Source organism: Salvelinus sp. IW2-2015, linkage group LG6.1, assembly GCF_002910315.2.
Source record: "Salvelinus sp. IW2-2015 linkage group LG6.1, ASM291031v2, whole genome shotgun sequence".
Classification (NCBI taxonomy): Eukaryota; Metazoa; Chordata; class Actinopteri; order Salmoniformes; family Salmonidae; genus Salvelinus; species Salvelinus sp. IW2-2015.
The window spans coordinates 19,231,927-19,258,142 of NC_036845.1; the positions used below are offsets into that span (position 1 = coordinate 19,231,927).

The 26,216-nt window shown below is 44.0% G+C and overlaps 1 protein-coding gene across 1 annotated transcript in view; it reads right to left on the reverse strand.

The window, feature by feature from the left end:
- rspo2 (R-spondin 2) overlaps positions 1-26,216 on the reverse strand; it is an 83,356-nt gene that overhangs the window by 34,192 nt on the left and 22,948 nt on the right. Inside the window, exon 2 of the mRNA XM_023989350.2 lies at positions 9,729-9,917. Coding sequence (XP_023845118.1) covers positions 9,729-9,917 — 189 coding nt within the window. The remainder of the gene's footprint in view (positions 1-9,728; positions 9,918-26,216) is intronic.

Genomic DNA, 26,216 nt, shown 5'->3' on the forward strand with positions numbered 1-26,216 from the left:
TTTTCTGATGTATCAAATACTTATGTCATGCAATAAAATGCAAATTAATTACTTAAAAATCATACAATGTGATTTTCTGGATTTTTGTTTTAGATTCCTTCTCTCACAGTTGAAGTGTACCTATGATAAAAAATTACAGACCTCTACATGCTTTGTAAGTAGGAAAACCTGCAAAATCGGCAGTGTATCAAATACTTGTTCTCCCCACTGTATGTATGTGTGTATGTATCCATGTGTGTATGTATATGTATGAATGTTTGTACTGCATGTATACATAATATATTTGTCATGTGAAAGCTGTATATAAAAGTACCATGCATGTAGTATGTAAAATGTAGTATGTAACATGTAAAATGTATGTATATGGAACAAAAAAAGCTGTAAAAATAGTTTTTACCTTAGGGACATGAATAAAATCAGCTACAACCTTAATTATATAATGGTAAAAGCACAGTGCAACCTAGGGCAATATAATGTCATTTAATATACGCTTTTATCCAAAGGAAAAGAGAGAAACTCTCCGGAGGTGACAACCATATGTGACAACCAGCTGTGATTTGCAGAAACGGGATGTTGGGGTAGGAACAGTGTAAATTCAGTGCTACTGGAACGCATGTACGGATGTGGTATATGGAGGCATACAACAGACACTCTCAGATTCAAGAGGTGGTCTGAGGCAGCCTGTAAGACCTCACTGCACTCCTGTGTTGTGTTCATTAGGGCAATTCCGCAGTAGCAGAGTGATGCTGAGACTCGGCAGCGGAGTTGTACTTTAAAATGTATATCCAACCAAAAAAACAATGATTGCAAAGTTAAAACAGACAATACAACTCTATGCACAAGGACTACTTTTAACAATTTTCCACTGAACATGAAGAACAGTGCTGATGCAAAGTTTGGTAACAGAACGACGCCACAAACAGCACAAACCGTCATTCTGTGTGTTTAACTTTGCAATCATTGGTTTTTGTTGGATACACTGTACATTTTAAAGGGAAAAATCGGAGTCTCAGCATAACTCTGTTCCTGTGGAATTGCCCTACACTGGACAAGTACAAAAAGTTTTATTACGTTTGGTGCCAATTGAAGGCGACCTAGATAGAACAAAACAAACTACACATGGAAGGCAGCCAACATTTACTCTATAGACATTTCTGCCTTCTCATTATCTCATCCCTGGTCCAACATATCACACGCACACTTGCTTATCTTTGTTTGATAAACACACAGGGCCACTAGAGTTACGCACTGCTGTAGAGATTTTGGCATGGAATGAGTGAAACAGGGGAGGTAAGACAGAGGCCCACACAAAGGCAGGATGCGCTCGGTCTCTCCTCCCTCTTCCCTACGTTTTTTTTTAGCTCTCTTCCCTCTCTCCTCTCTTTGTTCCCTCTGAAATTAGATATCGGTGGGGCTCGGTGTCAATACACGTCAGGGCCAGGGACCCAACAGCCAATAAATCAAAGGAGTAAATTGGAAAGTAGTGCTCCTCTTTACCTCTCAAACACAAGCCTTCCCAGGCCTGTCATCACCTGAGTCTTTTCTTTCTTTCGTTCGCTCTGAAGAAGTAAAAGAAAAAAGAACATCTGGCACTATTACACTCTCAAGCACCGGCTTGTTGCGCAACCCTGCTGTTATTGACAACAAACAGCAGTGGAGACGCTGGTACACCGAAACACACGCGACTGACGAGTGCCACAACGTTAAAGTTCATCTTACAATATAAACTCAGCAAAAAATGAAACGTCCCTTTTTTCAGGACCCTCTCTTTCAAAGATCATTTGTAAAAATCCAAATAACTTCACAGACCTTCATTGTAGAGGGTTTAAACACTGTTTCCCGTGCTTGTTCAATGAACCATAAACAATGAATGAACATGCACCTGTGGAACGGTCGTTAAGACACTAATAGCTTACAGACGGTAGGCAATTAAGGTCACAGTTATGAAAACTTAGGACACTTAAAAGAGGCCTTTCTACTGCCTCTGAAAAACACCAAAAGAAAGATGCCCAGGGTCCCTCATCTGCGTGAACGTGTCTTAGGCATGCTGCAAGGAGGCATGAGGACTGCAGATGTGGCCAGGGCAATAAATTGCAATGTCCATACTGTGAGACGCCTAAGACAGTGCTACAGGGAGACAGGACGGACAGCTGATCGTCCTCGCAGTGGCAGACCATGTGTAACAACACCTGCACAGGATCGGTACATCCGAACATCACACCTGCGGGACAGGTACAGGATGGCATCAACAACTGACCGAGTTACACCAGGAACGCACAATCCCTCCATCAGTGCTCAAACTGTCCGCAATAGGCTGAGAGAGGATGGACTGAGAGCTTGTAGGCCTGTTGTAAGGCAGGTCATCACCAGACATCACCGGCAACAACGGCGCCTATGGGCACAAACCCACCATCGCTGGCCCAGACAGGACTGGCAAAAAGTGCTCTTCACTGATGAGTTTTGGCTTTGTCTCACCAGGGGTGATGGTCGGATTCGCGTTTATCGTCAAAGGAATGAGCGTTACACCGAGGCCTGTACTCTAGAGTCGGATTCGATTTGTAGGTGGATTTGGAAGTCTGTCATGTTCTGGGGTGATGTGAAAGCATCATCGGACTGAGCTTGTTGTCATTTCAGGCAATCTCAACGCTGTGCGTTACAGGGAAGATATCCTCTTCGCTCATGTGGTACCCTTCCAACAGGCTCGTCCTGACATGACCCTCCAGCATGACAATGCCACCAGCCATACTGCTCGTTCCGTGCGTGATTTCCTACAAGACAGGAATGTTAGTGTTCTGCCATGGCCAGCGAAGAGCCCAGATCTCAATTCCATTGAGCATGTCTGAGACCTGTTGGATCGGAGGGTGAGGGCTAGGGCCATTCCCCCTAGAAATGTCTGTGAACTTGCAGGTGCCTTGGTGGAAGAGTGGGGTATCATCTCACAGCAAGGACAGGCAAATCTGGTGCAGTCCTTGAGGAGGAGATGCACTGCAGTACTTAATGCAGCTGGTGCTCACACCAGATACTGTTACTTTGATTTTGACCCCCCCTTTGTTCAGGGACACATTATTCAATTTCTGTTCGTCACATGTCTGTGGAACTTGTTCAGTTTAAGTCTCAGTTGATGAATATTGTTATGTTCATGCAAATATTTACACATGTTAAATTTGCCGAAAATAAACGTAGTTGACAGTGAGAGGACATTTCCTTTTTTTTTAACTGAGTTTAGATGTCAAAATCAAGCTTATGGTCACATTTATTAGCCAACACTGGTGGTAGCGATTCCTGTTCTACTCCTTATCAGATAAAATAGAAGATTCGTCATTCCTTTACAGATATATGACATATGCGTATAGCTCTGACAAGGGAGAGACTTCCAAGATGAAGACCTTCCTCTTAGTCAGTGATCGAGGTCAAAGGTCCTTGGAAGAAGATGTAGGTGGGGGGAGACGCCACGACAGACAGACATCCTGTCAAGATAGGGAACAGAGAGGCTATCTAAGATCAGACAGAGCCATAGTTAGCATATATATATATATATATATATATATATATATATGTGTGTGGGGTCAGAGTTGGATGGATATGAGGGAAGTTCCCACAGGGTGCTGCATCTGCCCGGCTGCTTGTCTGCCTCTGCGGCCCAACGGAGAGCCCCAGACGAGGCGCATGGCCCTCAGATGCATAGGAGCAGGTTATAGCCCTCTTTGAGATTAACCTCTGTGCCACCTCCAATGTCTCGTCTAGGTGCCTCTGGGAGACTAATAAGAAATAATGAGGTCATCAGATCTGGCAGGAATCTGATGAAAGGAAGGCTCAATGTTCTTCTTGAGGCTTAAAAACACATGATCTCCTCTTGGCCTTGTTTCTCAGTTAACTCAATATCAAATCATTTCTGGGTAACAATTAAGTAACGTACTGTGATTGTTTTGAATTAGAATGGTCAAAAATAAAAATAAATAGCTTCTTAGTAAAGTGCAATTTCTCAAGCAAGAACATTGTTAGGACTGTCTGGGAGTGGGGAGGGGAAAACTGAAAACTAGTTGTTATTGGCAGAGAGGTTTGGAACTCTCTTTTTTATTGTTCTATTAGGACAAAACGCCAACCCACCAAAACAGGCAGAAATTTCAGGTTGTCTTTTCAAACAGCTCTTACACTAAAAGGGCATTATTATAGTTCACAATTTCACAGTATTTTTCCAACAACATAATGTGGAAATATACTGAAAAACACAGCAAATCTAGTTTTTGACTGCACTGGACCACTAATACAATATATTTTTTTTAAACTAGATGTTTCTGTTAAAATAGGAATTCAAAGCCACCGAGTATAGACAGTGGCTGAGCTGAGGGGTCAACATCTTTTAAAGGAAAGGCATAGTTGCACTTGTATGAATGTGACTGTTTCCATTTTTTTGTTTTTTTCAGTTTGTGGTATTCATGTCAACTGCATTTGGAGTTGATTTACGGCGCTTTAAAAGCGTGATCTAATCCTGCGAAATCTAGCTGGCAGCGACTCTCCCCTCTCTCTCTGCTGTGGTCTGGATCGAAAATCTGCCAATTTGATCAGGGACACTCAAAGCAACTGTTAATTTCAGAGGTGTTCTGTGTGAGATTGGGTTGACACGGGACAAATGCCATCACTTGATTTATCTATATGAATATTCATGTTAAAAAAAAACTGTAAATCATTTTTCAAAAGATGGAGAATATGTTGTGAGGCCAGAAAGGGCCTTTCTTGTAAGCTATGGGGGTTAGGTTGTCAAGCCAATCATCAGTCTAATGAAAAGTCTTCCAGGATGCTAACCAGGCCTGCTGTTGAACAGGCAGGCAGCAGCAGTGTCCATGTCCATGATCAGACAGAAAGAAGCTCTGGCAGTGAAGCAGGGGAAAACAAACCCCATTTTTCCAGCCTTACTCTCCAAGCGTGTCTGAGGGAAGCAGCTAGCCTAGTACTAGCCTAATAGCGCTTTGACCTACTCTGTAAAATCAGAAGGTTTGGCTGACATTTAACCCTTGGCTTGCTAGCTGCCACCCAGCCATGTCATGTGGATTGATGGATGGCAGGAGTTCATGGCACAGGACAAGGCTGCATGTTCTCCCCTCTGACATTCTCTTTTCTTTCCACGTGGATGCTCTTCAACACCCTGGCATGGGGCTGCTGGGCGAGACGGTGCCGGTGTTCCTGTCAGTCAGAATGGGCCAGTGGAGAAGAGACACGACAGGCCTGTCAGTTGGTTGTGTCCATTGTGTTGTCTCGCAGTGTGTCTAAACTGTGGTTTGTAAAAGCTGTGGCGATTAACTGTCCCTTGGTAAGGTGCAAAGGTCAAAAGCAAATGGTCTTTTTCTGGTTAAAATGTGCAATGGAAATACACATAGGAAGACAGAGATGCAGAGTAGCCTGTTTCTGTCTGTGCTGCCAAGGTAGCTCATGGTATTGTGAGTTTGCTCCTTTACAGAGCTTCATACTTCGGTACTCAATTGGCCCGGAGAACTGACGTGTGGCTACTGTCCACCTCAGAATCCACCAAACTCCCGTGATGCACTTTAAAAATGAACAATCTTACAAAGGTGTAACCAAATCATCCAAAACTCTGGCATTGAAATAAATACATAAAAGGGTACAAACCAGAAACAAAAAGCAACAATGATATTCCGTAACCAATTTTTAGTACGAGAGAGGCAATAAAATAAAATCAGAAATGGAGTTTTAAAAATCACCTCGGACAAGGGGAGTCTCAAGTGGCATATATACTGGCACTGGATGAGCTGTGATATTTGAACCACACTTCCAGAATATTGGCCATATCTATRASCTCAGCTTGACAKGGTTTYCATCSTGGCAGGGGRATGCTCGTTGCTGGGGTTTCTGTGAGCATTACAGCATGCTGTGACTGAGGGAGAGCTGTGGCTGAGGGAGGTGTGTGTGTGTGTGTGTGTGTGTGTGTGTGTGTGTGTGTGTGTGTGTGTGTGTGTGTGCATGCATGCACGAGTGCGTGTGGCTAAGGGACGGCTGTGGCTGTGTGTGTTCTGTGTGTTTGTTGAAGGGGGTGCACATAGGGACAGCCTATGCCAGACTTCAAGCCTTGTCCACCAGGATACCCTCCAAACCTCTTCCCCCCCAACCACCTCAGCAGTGTTTAAAACCATTATACAGCCCCTGGGAGGAAGCTTTGCTCAGAGTATTACTCTCATGCTGTCTCTGTCAACACTTTCCCTCCCGTTAAACTCAGCACACAGTTATCCACCATTCACCCGCTCCTCCTAATATTTTAAACCCATATGAAAATACAGTTGATGCCTGATACAGTCTATGCCATAGCTTGGGAATTAAATAATGATATAAAAGCCTGCGTTAAGCCTAAAGCATGCAGATAGATGTCCCAGTCAAGTAGACAGATTAGTTTGCATTAGCACTGGTGCAACTGCCACAAACTTACACAGAGTTTGCTGACTTACACATCCCTTACAGTAGATACGTGCACTTATCAGGACTGGGCTGTATATAAACCATATGTGAATATCTACCCTTACAAATGTCCCTGGTAGAGGTGGAGGTTGACAGAGACAGAAGAGCAGTATTAGTCTGTTGAGCTGATAAGTGCCTCCATGACTGCAGCTGTTATGGAGTTATGGATCATATCTAACTCTTCACCATTAGCTGCTGAAAGGTGTGTGTTTGTGTATGTGTGCATGTGAGAGCGAGAGAGAGAGAGAGCGAGAGCGAGAGAGGTGTAAAACGCAGACGGAATCACGTAAGCCAGACATTAAAACGGAATTCCGTAATATTCAAACATTTATTGAACTTAGTAGGAAATTAACTACATTGATTGGACTTATAGAAAATCCATGAACAAAATGCATCAGTGATTTGTATTTTCCTGCAACTTTCTGAAACGGCACAGGAATGCCCTCGTCTGTGTGGTGTATACAGTGTGCGTATATCTAGTCTACACTTTGGGTAGCTGTTAGCGTTAATGCTAATGATAACCGTCTGCTGGTAGATGGAAAGGCTTTCACCAAAACCTTCTAAACAAAATGTTAAAAAGTAGCCTATGCTCACCTGGCAGAATGATATCATGATGATTTGCATCAATCCAGTAGCCATTTGTTTGCTAACACTGCAATCACATGAGCGCTACAGAAACACTGCTGACCAAACAAAGTCTCTGGCTGGTGCTCACTTGCATTAAAGGGTAACTACACCAAAAGTTCAATAATTCTTAGATTTTTCCCAGACCTCAAAAGTGTTCTCCTGGTGTGGTAAATTATTGCTATGGACTTGGAACATCCAGTTTTGTGTGTTTCCTATTAAAAAATAGCGATTTTGAGAGCAAAAACCTAAAAACTGAAACCATGAAAAACTAAACGGAGAAAACGGAATTTGAGAGAAAAAAAAACACGGAATCACCCTCTCTCTTTTAAATTCAGCCACTGGCTGGTTCAGTTGCCTGGTTAGCTTCAGTCACCTAGTCTTACTGTACATTGGCACACAGGTTAAAGTGTGTGGCTACACTCTTTCTTCTCCTAATGCCAAGCTGTCAAGTGGCGGCTGAAAGAGAGTGAGGAACTTAGCCATGGGGTTCCAGCCTCATCACGGCTGGGCCTGGGAGTGAGTGTGTAAACCTCTCTCTCTCCCGTGTGGCTTTGGTTTCCCTTTACCCAGGCAGTCCACAAAACAGTCTTGAATGAGATAAGATCACACAGACAAACACTGGTGTAATAATAAGCAGCTACTCCTTAAGTGATTTCAGAGGCTGTTTTGAAAGACCATGATAACAGAGACGTAATGCCACGTTCCAGGCCTCTTAGAGAGCAGGGGCAGGCACTGGCTCTGGGTCTGGGGCACTGGTGGTGGGGAGGAACCCCGGTGTCTTTGAGCTCAGGAGGAGAATCCAGCTGCCTTGTCAGCCCACAAATCGTTCCCAGTGACCCGACAATTAGCTTCGTAGAGCCGACCTGATAGAACGGCCCGTTATGGCCGACAGACCCAAACTGTTTAGTGGAAATTACATAAAGAGTGCAACTTAAGGAGGAAGGTCAAATGCGAAGTGGGATTACAAAGTTACGACTCCAATTGCGATCACATCAAAGTAGGCCTGACCGCCGAGATGTAATGCTACTTGACAATGGTAAGATTTTTGTTCTGGGAGCAGTTTGTTCTGAAAAGGACTCAGATTACCTTGCCACGCGTTGATGCCGCACGTCGGTAACACTTAAAATCAAACGCAGGACAGAGAGACGGTGTGGTGAGGGATGGGGAATAATTACTATCCGCTGAAGAACAAAATGTCTTTCTCCTCTGATTTTCCCTGACTTGTGAAGATAGGCTGAAATGACTGCAGGCCCTTCCTTCTCCCCTTTTATTGTGGGGAATGGAGAGATGAGCATGTGTGTGCAGGGGGAGCGGGTGTCTCAGCGAGGGTGAAAATCCAATTGATACCAGCAGGTTACGACAAGCCAGGCATTTCAGTCGTCAATCGGCTCAATTTTTCTGACTGACAAAACCAGCGGACGAATTTGCATGGAGGTTTGGAGAGAGCGAGCGAGTGAGTAAGCAGCAAAATGGTTTTTCCTCCGGTGTCTGCTGCGCGTCTGGATTATTGGGCCTAGAGGTCCTGACACGCTCCTCTGGGGCCTCATTTCAGCATGTCTGTCAGGAGTTTGGCTAACAGAACCCAATGGGTTCAAGTTCTTTCTCAGTTTTCACATGAAACACTCAGCCAACACCACAGGCTCTCTCTAAACCTATAAAGCCTGCCTCTCTCAAGCCAGACTCCATGTTAAAATAAGGTTATGAGACGGGGGCGCAGCCTGGTCCAATAGGAGAGGAGAGGGATACATTTAATTAATTGGATTTTGTAATATTATTGTTATTATTATTTATATATATTTTTTGCTGAGAGCCATTGTTGGGTTTTAATTTTTCCCCTTTCAGTTTTTAATATAGAAAACATAATTAAAAAGATCTGTCTAAATTTGTCTGTTTTAGGTGGCCATGGGACCAAAACAATTCTGATATCGAATACAGCTGACTACACACAGAAAACACATTGAACACATGAGCACATAAAGCCCACACAAAATTATATACATTTATACTATTGACATCGATGAATGGAAATATCTAATATGATTTATGTTTTTTCCTTACATCATCATCAGGATGGTTCTTCCTCAGAATGACATCATCCAGCCCTCTATAGGTGCCTTCACCTATTCCACTCGCTTTAATCTGCACATTGCGGCGTTCTGTTAGTGAAAAGTCTACAAACTATTGCTAAGCGTTACTAATCTTCCATAAAACAAAGCACCAAGGTATACCCAGAACTTGAATAACAGCCCATTTAAGTATGTCTGAATATCCTCCCTAGCCTTCGTTCTGAAGCCCGTCCACAACACGCTCTAACAACCCTCTAAATGTTCACCAAGCGGGACTGTTGGTTGAGAAGCTGGATTAATCAGACATCTACAGCCTCAGATCCTCAGATCCCACATCCAGGCCTATACTGGTCGCCACTGGAGGAAAGGCCCTCCTTAATAAAGTCTTGTCTCGGCACTAACATCCACCTGTGTTAATGGTTCAGCCGTTCAAAATGTGAAGCGTGTGTGTCTCCCTCTTCCCTGCATAAGGAGCACGTAACGAGACAATAAATCATGTGACGAGAGAGAGGAGAGAGGAGATAGAAAAGAGAGAGCAGGGGATGGAGGGATAAAGGAGGGAGGCCTTACGGGAGCACGTGTTGATCTCAGGAGCTCGAATGCCAAAGTATCCCGCCGGACATGCGTGGAGACACTCGCCGTACTGCCTCATCCTCTCCCGCCGCAGGAACAGGAAGAGCTTGGGCTGGCAGTTCACGCAGCCATTGTCCTTGGAGCACACCGAGCAGCCCTTGCAGATGGGGTACACTCCATAGCTAGCTGCAGGAGAGAGACGAGAGACAGAAGGCACAAACAGGAAGTGTGATTAGTTTCAACTACATGTAAAGCAATCCAATCAAGCAATCAATCAATCAGTCGATCAAATTTCTTATAAAACATTTTTACATCAGCAGTGGTCACAAAGTGCCTTACAGGAACTCAGTTTAGACCCCAAAAAGCAGGGAGAAGCACAGTGGCAGGGGAAAAAAAACCCTAGAACAATGTTTGAGTTTGAGTGTGGAGTACAGGCACCGTCAGTATGAATGAAAACTGCCTTTGATAGTATGTTCCACTGTAACTACTGTAACTAACATGTGGTAGTGCAGCTGAGTTCACTGGGCCTAACAACAACATGTTCCTGTCACGGTGGTAAGACAGAACTGTGGATGGCCTCAGAGCTGAGGACAAAGATACACTTGAGGCAACAGACTAAACCAGAAGAAAAAGTCCGCAGTTGAAAAGTCCATCACACAATATAAGCCAAACAATAGTAACAGATAAGTAACAAAGATATTCTCTAATTTGTCGGAAATCCGTCTGATTCGGCAATTTGTCATTCGTGCAAACTTTGGATCCCCTCTGCAACTTTGAATACTGATTGGTTTTGAATGTGAATATTGCATTAATTCCGGTCAGAACTGGCCCTTCTAAGAATTGTATTGACGCCGTGTTGAGACAGCCGATGAAAGCCCCAAACCACATTGACTATGGGCCCGGATCGAGTTGCCGGCGGAGGACAAAGGAGCCAGTAACAGCCAGTCCATTCCACAATAAGCGTCTCTTAATATAAACTCCTTAGCGATCCCGTTTACAAGAAAATGTCCTTGGGCGAGCACAATAGCTGCAAACGCGAGACACTGCTATCGATCGGAGCCAAGTTTTAAATATCACAGGCAGATATAGGGTAACAGCTCCCACCGACTGGGCAACCTACCACAGTGCATAATAAAACAACATAGAGGAGAAGTCAACTGTGGGAGACTGAACAGAGCATGTTTCTCCATTGGCCATGAATTCGCATATTACATTTCTCCAACCCGTTTAAAGACAACAAGAAATTGCTAAGTGGAACTATAACAGCAGTTTGTAATCGTGTGAGAAGCAGCAGCAAGGAGATGTCAGTGCTTGACATTGGGTTCACTCTAACCCACAGTGTTGAAGACTGAAGCAGAGTACTGAGGATTTACAGAGAAGACCCGCCTGGCAGACCACACACACACACACACACACACACACACACACACACACACACACACACACACACACACATCTGTGTTGGGGAGTGGCGGGATGGAGAGAGTAGAGACACTGAGATTTCGTGTTAATCAGAGTGTGTCTGTGATCGTCTCCAGGGATTAAGTTCACCCCGACACCTTGTCGATCACGTCCAGATTAGCACCCAATGTACTCCATGGCCTATTCATCACTGATTGCTCATCTCCATACTGCACAACTACTCACTCAGCAACGAACAGAGACCTCAATACGTCAGACAGATAGCACATTTCAAGATATTTCCCGAACTGGGAGAAGATCGGATTCATTGCCGACACGTACTGTAACATCCAAATCTAAACAGGCCGTCCTCTTTTTCTTCTTTCGCTTCAGGACGTTAAAACCCAACCTGCTTCTGTGTACTCTGACGGAGAAATTATATGGGRAGTTGATGTCATTTTCAAAGATAACGTAATGATATTCTTGAGTATTGATATTCTTGGACAATATACAGCGAGCTCCAAAAGTCTTGGGACAGTGACAATTGTGTTGTTTATTTGACTCTGTACTTTAACACTTTGGATTTGAAATGACACAATGACTATGAGGTTAAAGTGTAGACTGTCACCTTTAATTTGAAGGTATTCATCCATATTAGGTGAACCGTTTAGAAATTACAGCACTTTGTGTACATAGTCCCCCCATTTTAGGGGACCAAAAGTATTGGGATACATTCACTTATTGGTGTATTAAAGTAGTCAAAAGTTTAGTATTTGGTCCCATATTCCTAGCACACAATGATTACATCAAGCTTCTGACTCCACAAGCTTGTTGGATGCATTTTCTGTTTCTTTTGGTTGTGCTTCAGATTATTTTGTATCCAATAGAAATTAATGGTAAATAATGTATTGTGTCATTTTGGATTCCCCTTTATTGTAAATAAGAAAATATGATGTTTTTTAAACACTTCTACATTAACGTGGATGCTACCATGGTTACGGATAGTCCTGAATGAATCGTGAATAATGATGAGTGAGATACCGTAGTTACAGAAGCACAAACATGCTAACCTCTCACCATTACAATAACAGGGAAGGTTAGCAGTTTTGGAGGGGTAGGATATTTATGCCTCTAACCTTCTCACTCATAATTATTCACAATTCACAATCATGTTAGCATCCACATTCATGTAAAAGCGTTTAGAAACATATTCTATTCTTATTTACGATAAAAGTTACCCCAAAATGACACAATACATTACTTACCATTCATTTATATTGGGCACAAAATAATCTGAAACACGACCAAAAACAAACAGCAAATGCATCCAACAAGTTTGTAAAGTCGCAAGCTTGATGTAGTCATTGCGTGATAGGAATATGGGACCAAATACTAAACCTTTAATACATGTATAAGTGAATTTGTCTCAATACTTTTGGTCCCCTGAAATGGGGGGACTATGTGCAAAAAGTGCTGTAATTTCTAAACGGCTCACCTGATATGGATTAAAAATACCCTTAAATTAAAGCTGACAGTCTGCACTTTGACCTCATAGTCATTGTATAATTTCAAATCCAAAGTGCTGGAGTACAGAGACCAAAAATATATATGTGCCACTGTTCCAGTACTTTTGATGCTCACTGTATATCTGGCTTCATGCTGTCAATCTCTCCATAAAGAGAAAATAAACGGGGGTATTTTTCTTCCTCATCGCCTCACACAGCCATACATTAATGTAGAATATACACTCTGGGCATGTTTACATTGACCTGACATCCACTGTAAATTGGCCAAATGTACTCCCCTTTCCCAAACAAACATGATTGCTAACACACAACGTTGAGAGCAGCGGAAACCGGGCTTGGAATGAAGATGAAAATTGTGAGAAGTTAGCGAGTTCATTTCCCACCCATTGGGAGAGAATGGGTTCTGGGTTCTGGGTTCTAACAGTGGCGAATGCGGGGCACTACTATCACAAAGCATGTCCCGATCTTTCGTCATCTGGGCGGGTTAGTTACTCACTTGATCTGACCAGCGGCACCTCTGGCTCACCTCTTTTCAGTGGTTGATAACTAATATGCCTGCTGCCTTCAATTAGCCGCCATTTAACTGTGCGTTCATTATGCCTGATCACCTCAGCCCACTGGTCAATCAATCAGCGAGAAAGTTGTCAGTGAATCGCTTCATCACATCTTTGGCTCACACCCCATGCCATTCCTCTTTGATCCTGTTGAACAAAACGTTTTGCTCGTTGCTAATCTTGCAACACATCCTGATGAAGGATAACAACACTGTTCGGATCCGAAGCAGATCCCACATCCTACAGTTAGATGTTTTTTTTTTTATTGAGCGACGAGCTTAAAGTTTTCTTTACTGACCATAATTGTCACTTGTCTGACCGCTTGCATGACAACGAGTTTCTCACACGACTGGCCTATCTGGGTGATGTTTTTTCTCGCCTGAACGATCTTATTCTAGGATTACAGGGACTCTCCGCAACTATATGCAATGTGCGGGACAAAATTGAGGCTATGATTATGAAATTGGAGGTCTTCTCTGTCTGCATTAACAAGGACAACACACAGGTCTTTTCATCATTGTATGATTATTTTTTTTGTGTGCAAATGAACTCAATCTTACGGACAATGTCAAATGTGATATAGCGAAGCACCTGAGTGAGTTGGGTGCGCAATTACGTAGGTCCTTTCCCGAAACGGATGACACAAACAACTGGATTCGTTATCCCTCTCATGTCCTGCCTCCAGTCCACGTACCAATATCTGAACAAGAGTGCCTCATCAAAATTGCAACAAGCGGTTCTGTGAAAATGTCATTTAATCAGAAGCCACTGCCAGATTTCTGGATTGGGCTGTGCTCAGAGTATCCTGACACTGATGCCCTTTGCAACCACGTACCTATGTGAGAGTGGATTCTCGGCCTTCACTAGCATGAACTAAATACAAGCACAGACTGTGTGTGGGAAATGATTTAAGACTGAGACTCTCTCCAATACATCCCAACATTGCAGAGTTATGTGCATCCTTTCAAGCACATCCTTCTCATTAACCTGTGGTGAGTTATTCACAATTTATGTTTATTTTTTACCTTTCTCTAACTAGGCAAGTCAGTTAAGAACAAATTCTTATTTACAATGACGGCCTAGGAAAAGTGGGTTAACTGCTTTGTTTGGGGGCAGAACGACAGATGTTTACCTTGTCAGCTTGGGGATTCGAACCCAAGGCTCTAACCACTAGGCTACCTGCTGCCCCAAATAAGGTATTATATGTAAGATGGTTAAATAAAGAGCAAAATTATTATTATTATATTTATTATTTGTGCCCTGGTCCTATAAGAGCTCTTTGTGACTTCCCACGAGCCGGGTTGTGACAAAAACTCACTCATTCTTATGTTTAATAAATGTATTGTATAGTGTGTGTGGCAGGCTTACAATGATGGCAAAAAACTACACTTGGGAGTGTAATGACCCTGGTGCTAGAGGGGGTACGCAGCTGGAGGTTGAATGTTCGAAGGGGTACGGGACTATAAAAGTTTGGGAACCACTGTTCTAGAGGAATATGGCTTCCACCATCACCAGTTCAGTGCATTGTAGACAGAGACACTGTGCCAATGGGGAGATCGATCCATGGCGAAGCGATCAGATAGATATCAAAAGAGAAGCCTCTACTCCCTTAGCTCGCATGCTACAGTGCCTCCAACCGAAACAACAGTGAAAGCCATTCGCCTCTGATGTGTAAACAGCATCTATAGCCATGTTTCCAAGTCACACTAGAGAGGAGACGATCAAAAGTGCATCGGTCTGGAGGAATTTCGGGCTCTGAAAATTACAGCACCATAACATAATTTGGCACCCACGTGCGCTTTTAAACACACAGCGCTGGTATGTTGTGTGAATTTGCAACGCTCTAAGTTATAGGCAGCAGTTGACATTGTACATAAATAGTTTCCCCGAACAGCAGAAACATTTGAAACCAACCAATCAACTACGCAAACCATATTTTGACATGTTCACATGCTAGACTTTTTCACGGCATCTGTAGTAGCTCAGCTCTTTCATTTCATCTTTCATCACCAGAACATAGGCCTAGCCGAAATGGTCATCGTGATATTATGGATGCCATAGAACACCCTGTTTTTTTAACTGTGGAGAGAGAGAGAATGTGAGCAGTGAACACACCATTAGAAATGCTACTCCCTCCCCATGATCATCCAACATAGTTTACAGTTTCAACCACAGAATAAATAGGACTTAAAAAACAAAACATCTCCGCAGTCCCCACTTCTGATGGTTATCTAATGATCCCTCTGTGCCTCAAGTATTGTATTTACAAAAACCAGGGCCCCTTTGAACATCACTGGAGAAGACACCACCACAATGGTTCCTCAGCACAGCAAGCTAACCAAGCAGACAAGACAAATATTACAAATCATTTGGAGTGTGACGGTTGTATAGTGAAATGGGACTGACATATAGCTGCTAGTTAATATCGGTCTTCTACTGACACCACATACAGTAGATCATGTGAGAAACCCCTCCGCTGCCACAGACATCTATTTGTTTGCGGTAGTGGGTTTGAGGGTTCTCCTTGTATGTGCCAGTGTGAGATATGCAGTGAGCAATTTACCATATTTCTGAAGTCCTCCACTGTATTGGCAGCCTCAATTCTACTATGCTAAGTTTCTCAACTGAACCAATATGTGCTGTGTTTTTGTGTTGCTGGGAAGTCCTGATACGTTTCTACAAATCAATTGCTTGGGTTGAGTAATAATCATTCTTCATTTGACTCTCTCTCTCTGGGCTTCAATGAGACTCCATTTTACAAGCAGTTCTGGTAGAACAAACTTAAACTGATAGGCAACATGTTCCTCCAACAGTGTTCCAGTTGCACTGTCCACTTTGGAGAGAGAGATTCTAGTTCATTCAGGTGAACACAAAGCTTTGGTCCTCCATTCATGCAAAACACAGGCCCATAATGTGAGTTATGACAACATGTTTGGAGGGTAGCGGTTTCATTCAGCAGGGCAGCGGTGCTGTTGTTGGGAGGTTTGTTTTGAAAGCAGCTCAGGAGCAATTAGACCCATGGTGAGATCCAGCAGGAACACAGTCTGTCTCAGGTACGTTTAACGACTCAAACAAGCGTAATGGGTATCACCGGCAGCTGCCAAAGCCCCACATGCAGGCAGGGGAGTTAGCCGGGGCCTGGTCTGAGCCAACCATCTCCTGCCTCTCACGCACCTACCGCTCTCCATGACATCATCAACCACACTGACTCATTATAACTTTCTGCAACTTATAAACCATAATAAGGCAAATTGCAGATCCGTTTTTGGTGTTTCTTTTATGTGAGAACTTTGATTGTTCCCTGTAGGAATCACACACTGAGTCACCCCTCGATCCATCCACCGCCCGGGATGGAAAAGTAAAAGGGAGCACCCCGCCCACATTACTAGGGCTCATTTACTGTTGATCCCATTTGTTGAAGTTGTGTGAGGCAGGGATGTCATGAGAGGGCAGAGGAAGAGGGTTGCCGGGGCCAGGGTCCATTCTCTCTCATCATCAGGCTTTCTTTAAGTGAGTAACTAAAGCTGCTATGCATCAAAACTCACTCAGGGTCTGATTAATGACTAATGTTTCTCCGTAGAGGGGGAAAACCCTTACTCGAACTGTTGTGACTGGGAAGCTTGTGCTAATGATACAGTACAGGGGATTCAGGGTCAAACGCACCAAACATAACACAAGAGGTTATATCCTTATATGTCTCCTTATCTACTCCGGGAGGGCCCTGGTATGTCAATCTAATAACACTAGGATAGCTATATCTCTAGTAGCTAACCAGAGTTTTGAAAGAGTTTACATTACTTTACATGAATGTATGGATTCATTCATATTGGATGCAAACGGCGAGGGAGGATATGGTGCAGGGAAACCTCAGGCCTCATAAGTCACAAAGCCGCAGCCTGGTTAGGAGGTTCTCTCTTCTTATGTGGTGAGAAGAACATTCGCCAACAGAACTATATATGTGGACTTTTCTTCATAGCATCTAGGCGATTATTGTAAAAAAAATTACCCGCAATGATGGTATAAGCTTACTGTTATTCAGTCTAAGAGAGAGAGAGAGAGAGAGAGAGAGAGAGAGAAGACATATCCCTCTCATTTCAGTGGGTCTGGATGTGCCACCCCTGGGCGAGAGACGTGCGGGACACCATCACAACCACCAACAGGCTGGCCTCGTATCGAACTTGGAGACACGACCGCTCGTTGTATCCCTCTTCAAACCACGTAACCCTTGAGGCTTACGCTGTAGCAGCGAGAGGCTGAACAGCCAATTCTACACTGTAAAACTCTCAGACCGTCCACCCAATGTTAACCAGCCCCCGGAACGGCTACACATTGTTCTAGCTTGTTAAAGTCGGTACATGGAAGGGGGGGAGGGGGGCACCAGCCCTATGCGCTGAAGGCACATTTCTGTTCCAATTTAGCAGAAAATATGTTGGACTCGGCTCCGACTCCTTTCCAGCTGGAAACAGTCAGGATTTAGGATCTATGTTTTTTTCAGAGTTTACTTTAACAGATCGTACTGTATGCACATGTTTATAATTTAGGACAATTCCGCTGCTTATAATGATTTTGCAGCATGTGTTTGAGCAAACACATTTGTTTTCAGACTTATTATTATAGCCAAAGTGTTCCTGTGACACAGACCCACCAGGCAAGGCAAGACAAGGCAGGCAAGCAAGCAGGCGTGGAGAGATTTGATCACATCCCTTGAAAGGAGCTAGAGATCTCCAAAGCAATGGGGGAAAACAGGCAGCTATATGAGTAGGAACCTGCAGCTTATAATAGGGTGGGCATAAAGAGTACCTAGCATGTGTGCCCATTTCCATGCAGAGAAAAATGACGCAGATACAATCACTGACTCAATGGCAGGTGGATACACATCCTTGGCAGGCCACATTAAATTGGCTTGTGGGGCAGATTTGGCCTGTAGGCCACAAGTTGAAGACTCCTGGCCTACAGTAGGCCTCAGCACAGATTCTTTCTGGCTTTGACCTCCCTCACTCACTCACTCAATCAATCAAGTACTCAAACAAACCATGACTCAATCAAATACTCTCATCTCTCTGAAGCCACTCCCTTGACCAAGTCTACTGAGTCCTTAAAAGCCCTTTCCCTTTTAGAATTCAAACTGTGTCACAGCACAACTGTCAAGATTTTATTCACATACTCTTCCTAAAGAGGCCCTTGGTCCTCATTAATGAAAAGCATATTTTACTCAAGGACTGACTCATATTCAACCCTATACTTAAAAAAAAAAAAAAAAACTTTTCTATACAGGTAAGTCATTTAACAACAGATTGTTATTTGCAATGACGACCTGTCAAGAGGCGAGCATAGCAGAGATATAGTAAAAACGGACTGCTCAGTCACACAGGAAGTTGGTTTCTCAGATTGAAAAGAACTCCTTGGCGGTTTCAACATGGCTACGTAAAGACGTGTTCCGAGGCCTCTCCACTAAGGGTTGAGGCTTTTATGTTTTCACCTTTTGAGAAAACACTTTGCACACCTACTGGCTCTAGCAACATTTGGGTGCCATTATTGGATATGTCTGCAACTGGGAAAACGAGACAAAACGGTAAACAAGAAGACATGACGAAGACTAGCAACACAATGATATGGAGATGCTAGTCACCATCTGTGCAAATATGGCTACACTACGCTCTGATTTCATAACCCCAACTTCGTTCTGTGTCAAGTCTACGAGCTAAAATTATGACAGCAGTCCAGTCAACTATGGTGACACTACAAACAACACTCGCGACACAAACACTAAAAATAAAGGATATGGAAATATCGTTGACCGACATCAATAAGCGTCTTGCCGATTTGGAGACCAAAAACGACGAGTTTACCTCAGAGAACGTGAAGCTAAAGGTTAGTCTAGAATAGATGAACAGGAAAACCGTTCCCAGAGACAGAACATACGTGTGGTCGAAATCCCAGAAGGGACGGAAGGGCGCAATCCTACCGAGTTCATGGCCTCTTTCCTGCAAGACGTCCTCGGCGGAGAGACGTTTGACAGGCCCCCAGTCATCGCACTTTAGCGGCAAAACCACAGCCCCGTCGCCCTCCCAGAGCAATGCGGGTCCGTCGACATTACCTCCAGACCAAAGACAAAATTCTTCGGACCTCCCGCGATAGAGGACAGCTGAACCACAATGGCAAGCGGATACATATCTTCCCAGATTACTCGGCAGACCTGGCAAGACGCAGAGCTGCATACAAAGATGTGAAAGCCCACCTTCACGAGGCAGGAGTCAGATTTGGCCTGATACACCCGGCTAAACTGAGGATTACTTTCCAGGGGGCTAGCCATACATTTGACGACCCCCAGTCTGCGCTCACCTTCTACTGGGACAATATCCACTTAACAGCGGCACAGAACCCAGATCCGTGAAGGCTGCTAGGTATGTTATTAGGGTGCACACATGGTCAGTTTATGGACGTGAACGTGAGTAGCTTTTATTTGCCCTATTTGGGCAGTCCATGCACCGCATGGCTGACTACCTCGGGATGGAACTGTCTACCATGCCATGGTATACAAAGTAATAGTTAATAAGCGTTATGGTGCAATGTAACTAAACTTTTCATTTATAGAACTGAGGTTCTTTTTCATTTTTTCATGAATGAATGAGCCAAATCCCTATGACGTTCCGGTTAATTTAGTTGGGCCTCAAGGTAGACAAAGGGATGTAACTTAATTACTAGGCTGTGTTCATTTTACTTCAGGACCGCAATTTGTATTTTTAAAATGTATTATATAGGCTAGGCTACATGTGACTGTATGGTGTGTGTGTGTGTGTTCGGGAAAGTGCATGTGAGTACAGTAGCGCTAATGCTTAGGACAATATCAAATATTAGGCTATTCATTTTTCATCCACATGTCCACAGATCTATGTTAATTCCCCTTTATTCAACATAGGACATAGTGAAACTTTATTTTTATTAAAAACCCTTAGTGGGATTTTAGTAATGTGACAGAAAACAGGGTAGATACTGTTTTTGGGGTCTGTCGTTTCATTTGGGGACTCAGCAGTAGGGGTTTTCTAAATTGTATTTTTATGTTGTATTTTAGTTTAGGATTACACAACTGTTTTATTAATTGTTTTGTTTTTGTGATGCACTACTCAGTCTGGGTTAAGCTATTCTTTAATACTACTGTAACATAAAAAGTTCATTTAAACCAGTCTCCTGGAATGTTCGGGGCAGTAAGCATGTGGTCAAGAGGAAGAAAATTCTAACATTCTTATAAAAGGAAAGGGTTTCAATTGCTATGCTACAGGAGACCCATTTATCTTCAACAGAACATGATAAGTTCAAGTGGGACTGGGTGGGCCAGGTTTAATTTTCTTCTTTTAGTTGAAACCAAAAAATGCCCCATTGATATTTGAGCACCAAGATACAGACTCTGAAGGATGATTTATTTTGATTACAGGTAATATAGTTGGTCAACATACTACTATACTAAATGTATATGGCCCGAACACAGACTCCCCCAAATCTATGTCTGGCATTATTTTATTATTTAATCAACACTGCAAGGGACTTGGGTTTATTTCAGGAGATTTTAATTGTACTTTGGGTAAATTGGATAAATCATCCTGCTCCAGTCTCAAATCATAGAGCCTCAAATGCTCTCAGAAGTGTTTGTGATTCATCTGGTTTAATAGACGTATGGAGAGACTATACTTTTACTCAAGACCCCATAATTCATATTCTAGATTGGACAAAAAAAATGTATGCCCTCTACTTACATGCATGTTACCCAGTCATGTGCTATTGGTTCTATAGTAATTTCTGACCATGCCCCAGTGTATATAGATATTGAAATTTGCAAAACAATCCCCAAAATGAGATTTTGGAGACTTAATATGTCTCTGCTTAACAATGAAGGATTCTGCTCTGTGATAAAAGAGAAATAATCACATTATTGGCTCGACAATCTACTCTCTCCTGTCTCAGCTGCAACTATCTGGGATGCTGCTAAAGTAACCATAAGGGTTTATATCATTTCTCAGGCATCTCTGATCAAGAAGCTTAGAATTGAAAATAGGGAAAAATTGGAGGCTGAAGTAAAGCATTTAGAACTTTTTCATAAACAACAACCAACCCAGGCGAACTGGAATTCACTAGCTTGTGCTGAGGCCCAACTCAATGTAGAGCACACAAAGCATGTAAGCATTTTCACCAAGCAAAAATATTATGAGTTCAGTAACCGTCCAAGCCGTCTACTTGCACACCAACTTAACAAATAACAGAATGAAAGATCGATTAAGTCTATAAGGATGGCAGATGGTTCCACGTCTTATGATCCATTGCTTATCAATAATATGTTTTGCGACTTCTACAAATCTCTTTATACTTCACAATGTACAAGATCGAATGACAAAAATTACAAAATATCTGAATAAGATCATCTTGCCCACTATATCAGATGAGCATAGAAATAGAGTAATTGCTCCCCTTTACACCTAGTTTGTGAAACTATTAAAACATTTACTTTATTTTTTACCTTTATTTAACTAGACAAGTCAGTTAAGAACAAATTCTTATCTACAATGACAGACTACCAGGGAACAGTGGGTTAACTGCCTTGTTCAGGTGCAGAACGACAGATTTCTATCTTGTCAGCTCGGGGATTCAAGCCAGCAACCTTTACGGTTACTGGCCCAAAGCTCTAACCACTAGGCTACCAGCCGCCCCAGGCAATTAAGGCAATGCCTTCTGGCAAAGGCAACCGGCCTAGACTGCTTCTCTGCAGAGTTCTACAAGAAGTTCTGGCCTGAGATATGCCTGCTCTAAATTATATGTTCGAAAGTCGTGGAAATCTGCATCCTGATAATAAAAAAGGACAGAAAACCATTAAACAGCTCTTTGTTTAGACCTATCAGTTTGCTAGGAGTTGATGTTAAAATAATCACTAAGACACTTGCGCGCAAGTTGGAGGTCCTACTTCCAGACCTCGTTAAACCTGATCACACTGGCTTTGTCAAATCCAGATTTGGAACGGACAATGTGAGAGGTGCTTTGAATATAATAAACCACCTTTGCAGAGTTAAAGACCCTGCACTCATTGTCTCTCTCGATGCCGAAAAGGCCTTCGACAGAGTTGAGTGGAAATTTTTGTTTGCTGTATTAGAAAAAGTTAATCTGGGTGACCGTTTTATTAAGAGTTGTAAAGAAAAAGCCATATCTCAGACTGGCCAATAAAAAGAAAATATTAAGATGAGCAAAAGAACACAGACACTGGACAGAGGAACTCTGCCTACAAGGCCAGCATCCCGGAGTCGTCTCTTCACTGTTGACGTTTAGACTGATGTTTTGCGTGTACTATTTAATGAATCTGCCAGTTGATGACTTGTGAGGCATCTGTTTCTCAAACTACTTTAATGTACTTGTCCTCTTGCTCAGTTGTGCACCGGGGCCTCCTACTCCTCTTTCTATTCTGGTTAGAGACAGTTTGTGCTGTTCTGTGAAGGGAGTAGTACACAGCCTTGTACAAGATCTTCAGTTTCTTGGCAATTTCTCGCATGGAATAGCCTTAATTTCTCAGAAGAAGAATAGACTGACGAGTTTCAGAAGAAATGTCTTTGTTTCTGGCCATTCTGAGCTGGTAATCGAACCCCCAAATGCTGATGCTCCAGCATACATAGGCCTACGTAAATATATAAAATAGAAAAATATGAGATGTGCTATAGCACTGGATGGACAAAGCAGGTGTAGTTTGTCAGGTCTTCGGGGGAAGGTTGAATTGGCGAAGACGGTTCATCATGTCTTCGGATCCCTTTGGTGGTAATGTCGGAGATGTGTGTTTCCCATTTTAGGTTGGCTTGGAATGTCACACCGAGCGCTTTGGCACTGGACACCACCTCAAGTGTGTGGTCGGAGATGGATAATGGCAGAGGTGGGTCAGGATTATGGCTGAAACAGGTATACATGCACTTTGTTGGGTTGAGCTTCATCTTGTTTTGTTCTGAACAGTCGGCTAGTTGGTTGAGATCCTGCTGTATGGTGGAAGTGTCACATTTAAAGGTACAATTTGCAATATCCTACAGATGTGGTCATTTCAATGAATTAATAATATATACCCATTGATTCTATAAGAATATAACTTATAAAGCCCCATTTAACTTAGTACAATTGTCTTACCCTAACATAATGTGTCAGGTTTTGGCCAGGACTGTTCAGGTTTTGGTCACTAGATGTCCCCATTGCACCTTTTTTGTACCTTTTGTTTTTTTCCTTGCTCTAATTATTGTTTGCACCTGTGTGTCGTTCCCTTGTTAGTATTTAAACCCTGTGTGTTCCTCAGTTCTTTGCTCAGAACTTGCCACGAGATTGGAGCCACGATCTTAGCGGCAGGAAAACAGTCATGTCAGTATCTTCTCGAATGGCAAGGAGAGTAGACTCGTGACAAGGCGTCCGGTTTGAGATTCTTCGACCGGGTCTTATAGGTGAGGATAAACTGGAATCGGCTGAAGAAAAGAGACCATCGAGCTTGTCTGGAGTCCAAACCGTCTTCGCCTGCTGGATATACTCCAGATATTTTTGTGGTCCGTAAGCACTTGAAATGGTTGAGAAGCCCCTCGAGCCAGTGTCTCCATTCCTTCAATGCCATCTTAAACCGCTAGGAGTTCACGATCCCCCACATCGTAATTCCTCTCGGCCGGGGTAAGCCGGTGAAGAAGAAGGCGCAAGGATGAAGCCTCTTGTCTTCCCCCTCTGAGACAGGACAGCGCCAACACCAACCTCTGATGCGTCTACCTCCACCACAAAAGGTTCATCCGCCGTCGGTAGTGTCAGGATGGGAGCAGAGAGGATGCGCTGCTTGAGTCCTTGGAAGGCCGTCTCAGCTTCTCTCTTCCCCACAGAAACCTTGTGTTGCCACCCTTGGTTACAGCTGAGAAAAGAGGGCTGCCACCGAGCTGAAGTTCTTAATGAACTTGCGGTAAAAGTTAGTGAAGCCCAGGAAACGTTGAACTTCCTTAACGGACTTGGGGGTGGGCCAATCCGCTACCGCCCCTACCTTTCTTGGGTCCATCTGGACTCGACCGGTTCCACTACAAATCCCAGGAATTGTACTCGAGAGGAATGGAATTCACACTTTTCCGGCTTAACGTACAAATTGGCTGTCTAGGAGGCGTTTGAGCACTTGTCTGACATGCTTAGTGTGTTTCTTGAAGGGAGCTCGAAAAAGATGAGGATGTCATCCAAGTAAACAAACACGAAAATGTTAAGCATATCCCTAAGCACATCGTTTTATGAGCGCTTGGAAAACAGCCGGGGCGTTGGTCAGGCCGAAGGCATCACCAAGTATTCGTAGTGACCAGTAGGCGTGTTGAAAGCGGTCTTCCCACTCGTCACCGGTTTGATCCGCACAAGATGGTAATGCGTTCCGTAGGTCAAGCTTAGTGAAGACCACTGCTTCCTGGAGCAGCTCAAGGCTGTGGCCATAAGGGGTAGCGGGTAGCGGTTACGGACGGTTATGGCATTAAGTCCCGGTAGTCGATGCAAGGTCGTATCCACCGTCTTTTTTGGCCACAAAGAAAAACCCTGCTCCCCCGGCGAGGTGGATGGACGCATGAGGCCTGCTGCCAGAGCGTCCTTGATGTAGGGTATCCATAGCAGCTCGTTCGGGAGGAGATAGGGAAAAGATCCGACCCCTGGGGGGGCAGGTGCCCGGAAACAGATCGATGGGGCAATCGTAAGGTCTATGGGTGGTAGTTTGGTGGCCCTCTGTTTGCTAATACCGGTTTGAGGTCATGTAACACTCGGGAACTCGGAACAGGTCGATGGATTCTAGAGACTCGGGAGGGAAACTCGGGGAACTAGGGAAGATACAAGTGGCTTGGCACGTAGGACCCCACTGCTTGATAGTGCCCACAGACCAGTCGATGTGAGGGTTATGGCTGTGAAGCCAGGGGTATCCAAGGACGAGAGGGAACTCGGAACACGAGGTCAGATGAAAGTTCATCACTTCCTGGTGTTGGGAAACTGAAAGTCGCAAGGGGGTATGTGACACGAGTGACAAGTCCCAGATCCCAAAGGGCTTCCATCCAACGTAGTAACCCTTATGGGGTCACTAAGAGTTCAGAGGGAACGCCATTCTCCTTCGCCCAAACACCATCCATGAAGTTACCTGCGGCTCCAGAGTCTACCAAGGCTTGAAGGGGAAGCTCGTGGTTGTCCCAGGAAAGGGTAACTGGAAAATAAGCAGGCGGGAGTTGGATGGATGGGAGGAGGTTATGTTCCCGTTACAGTCCTCCCAGGCCTGCACGGGAGAGTGCGTTTTCCCTGGAGCCCGGGACACGTGAGAGGAAATGGCCCGGTTTGCCGCAATATAGACAGCATCGCTCCCTTATCCGGCGGTCTCTCTCAGCCTGGAGATGCGTCCAACCTGCATGGATTCCGGTGGAGTCAGCGAGGATAAAGGTGGAGACTCGGACCTAGGACCGATAGGAGCTAGGGTGAGAGATCTACGGTTGAGCTCTCTCTCTCCCAGACGCTGGTCTATGCGTGAAGCCAACTTGATCAGGGACTCGAGGTTGTCCGGTGGTTCCCGAGTGGCCAGTTCATCTTGGATGGTGTCGGAAAGACCCTTCAAAAAACACACTGTTGAGCGCCTCGTCGTTCCAGCCACTCGCTGCTGCCACCGTGCGGAACTGAATGGCATAGTCCGTCACGCTGCGCCGACCTTGGCTGAGAGTCAGGAGCTGTTTGGCTGAGTCAGGACCCCTGGTGGGATCTTGAAACACTCGCTTGAATTCTTCAGCAAAGGTAGAGTAAGCTGGCACAGCAGGGACTTTGGGCATCCCACACAGCAGAAGCCCAGGCTAGGGCTTTTTCCGACAGCAGGGTGATGATATATGCTATCTTGGACCGGTCGGTGGGAAACGACGAGGGTTGCAGCTCGAAGGAGAGAGATCATTGGGTGAAAAACCCCTTACAAACACTCGGATCACCTGAGAACCGTTGGGGAGGCGGCAGACGAGGTTCAGCCAGGGGGT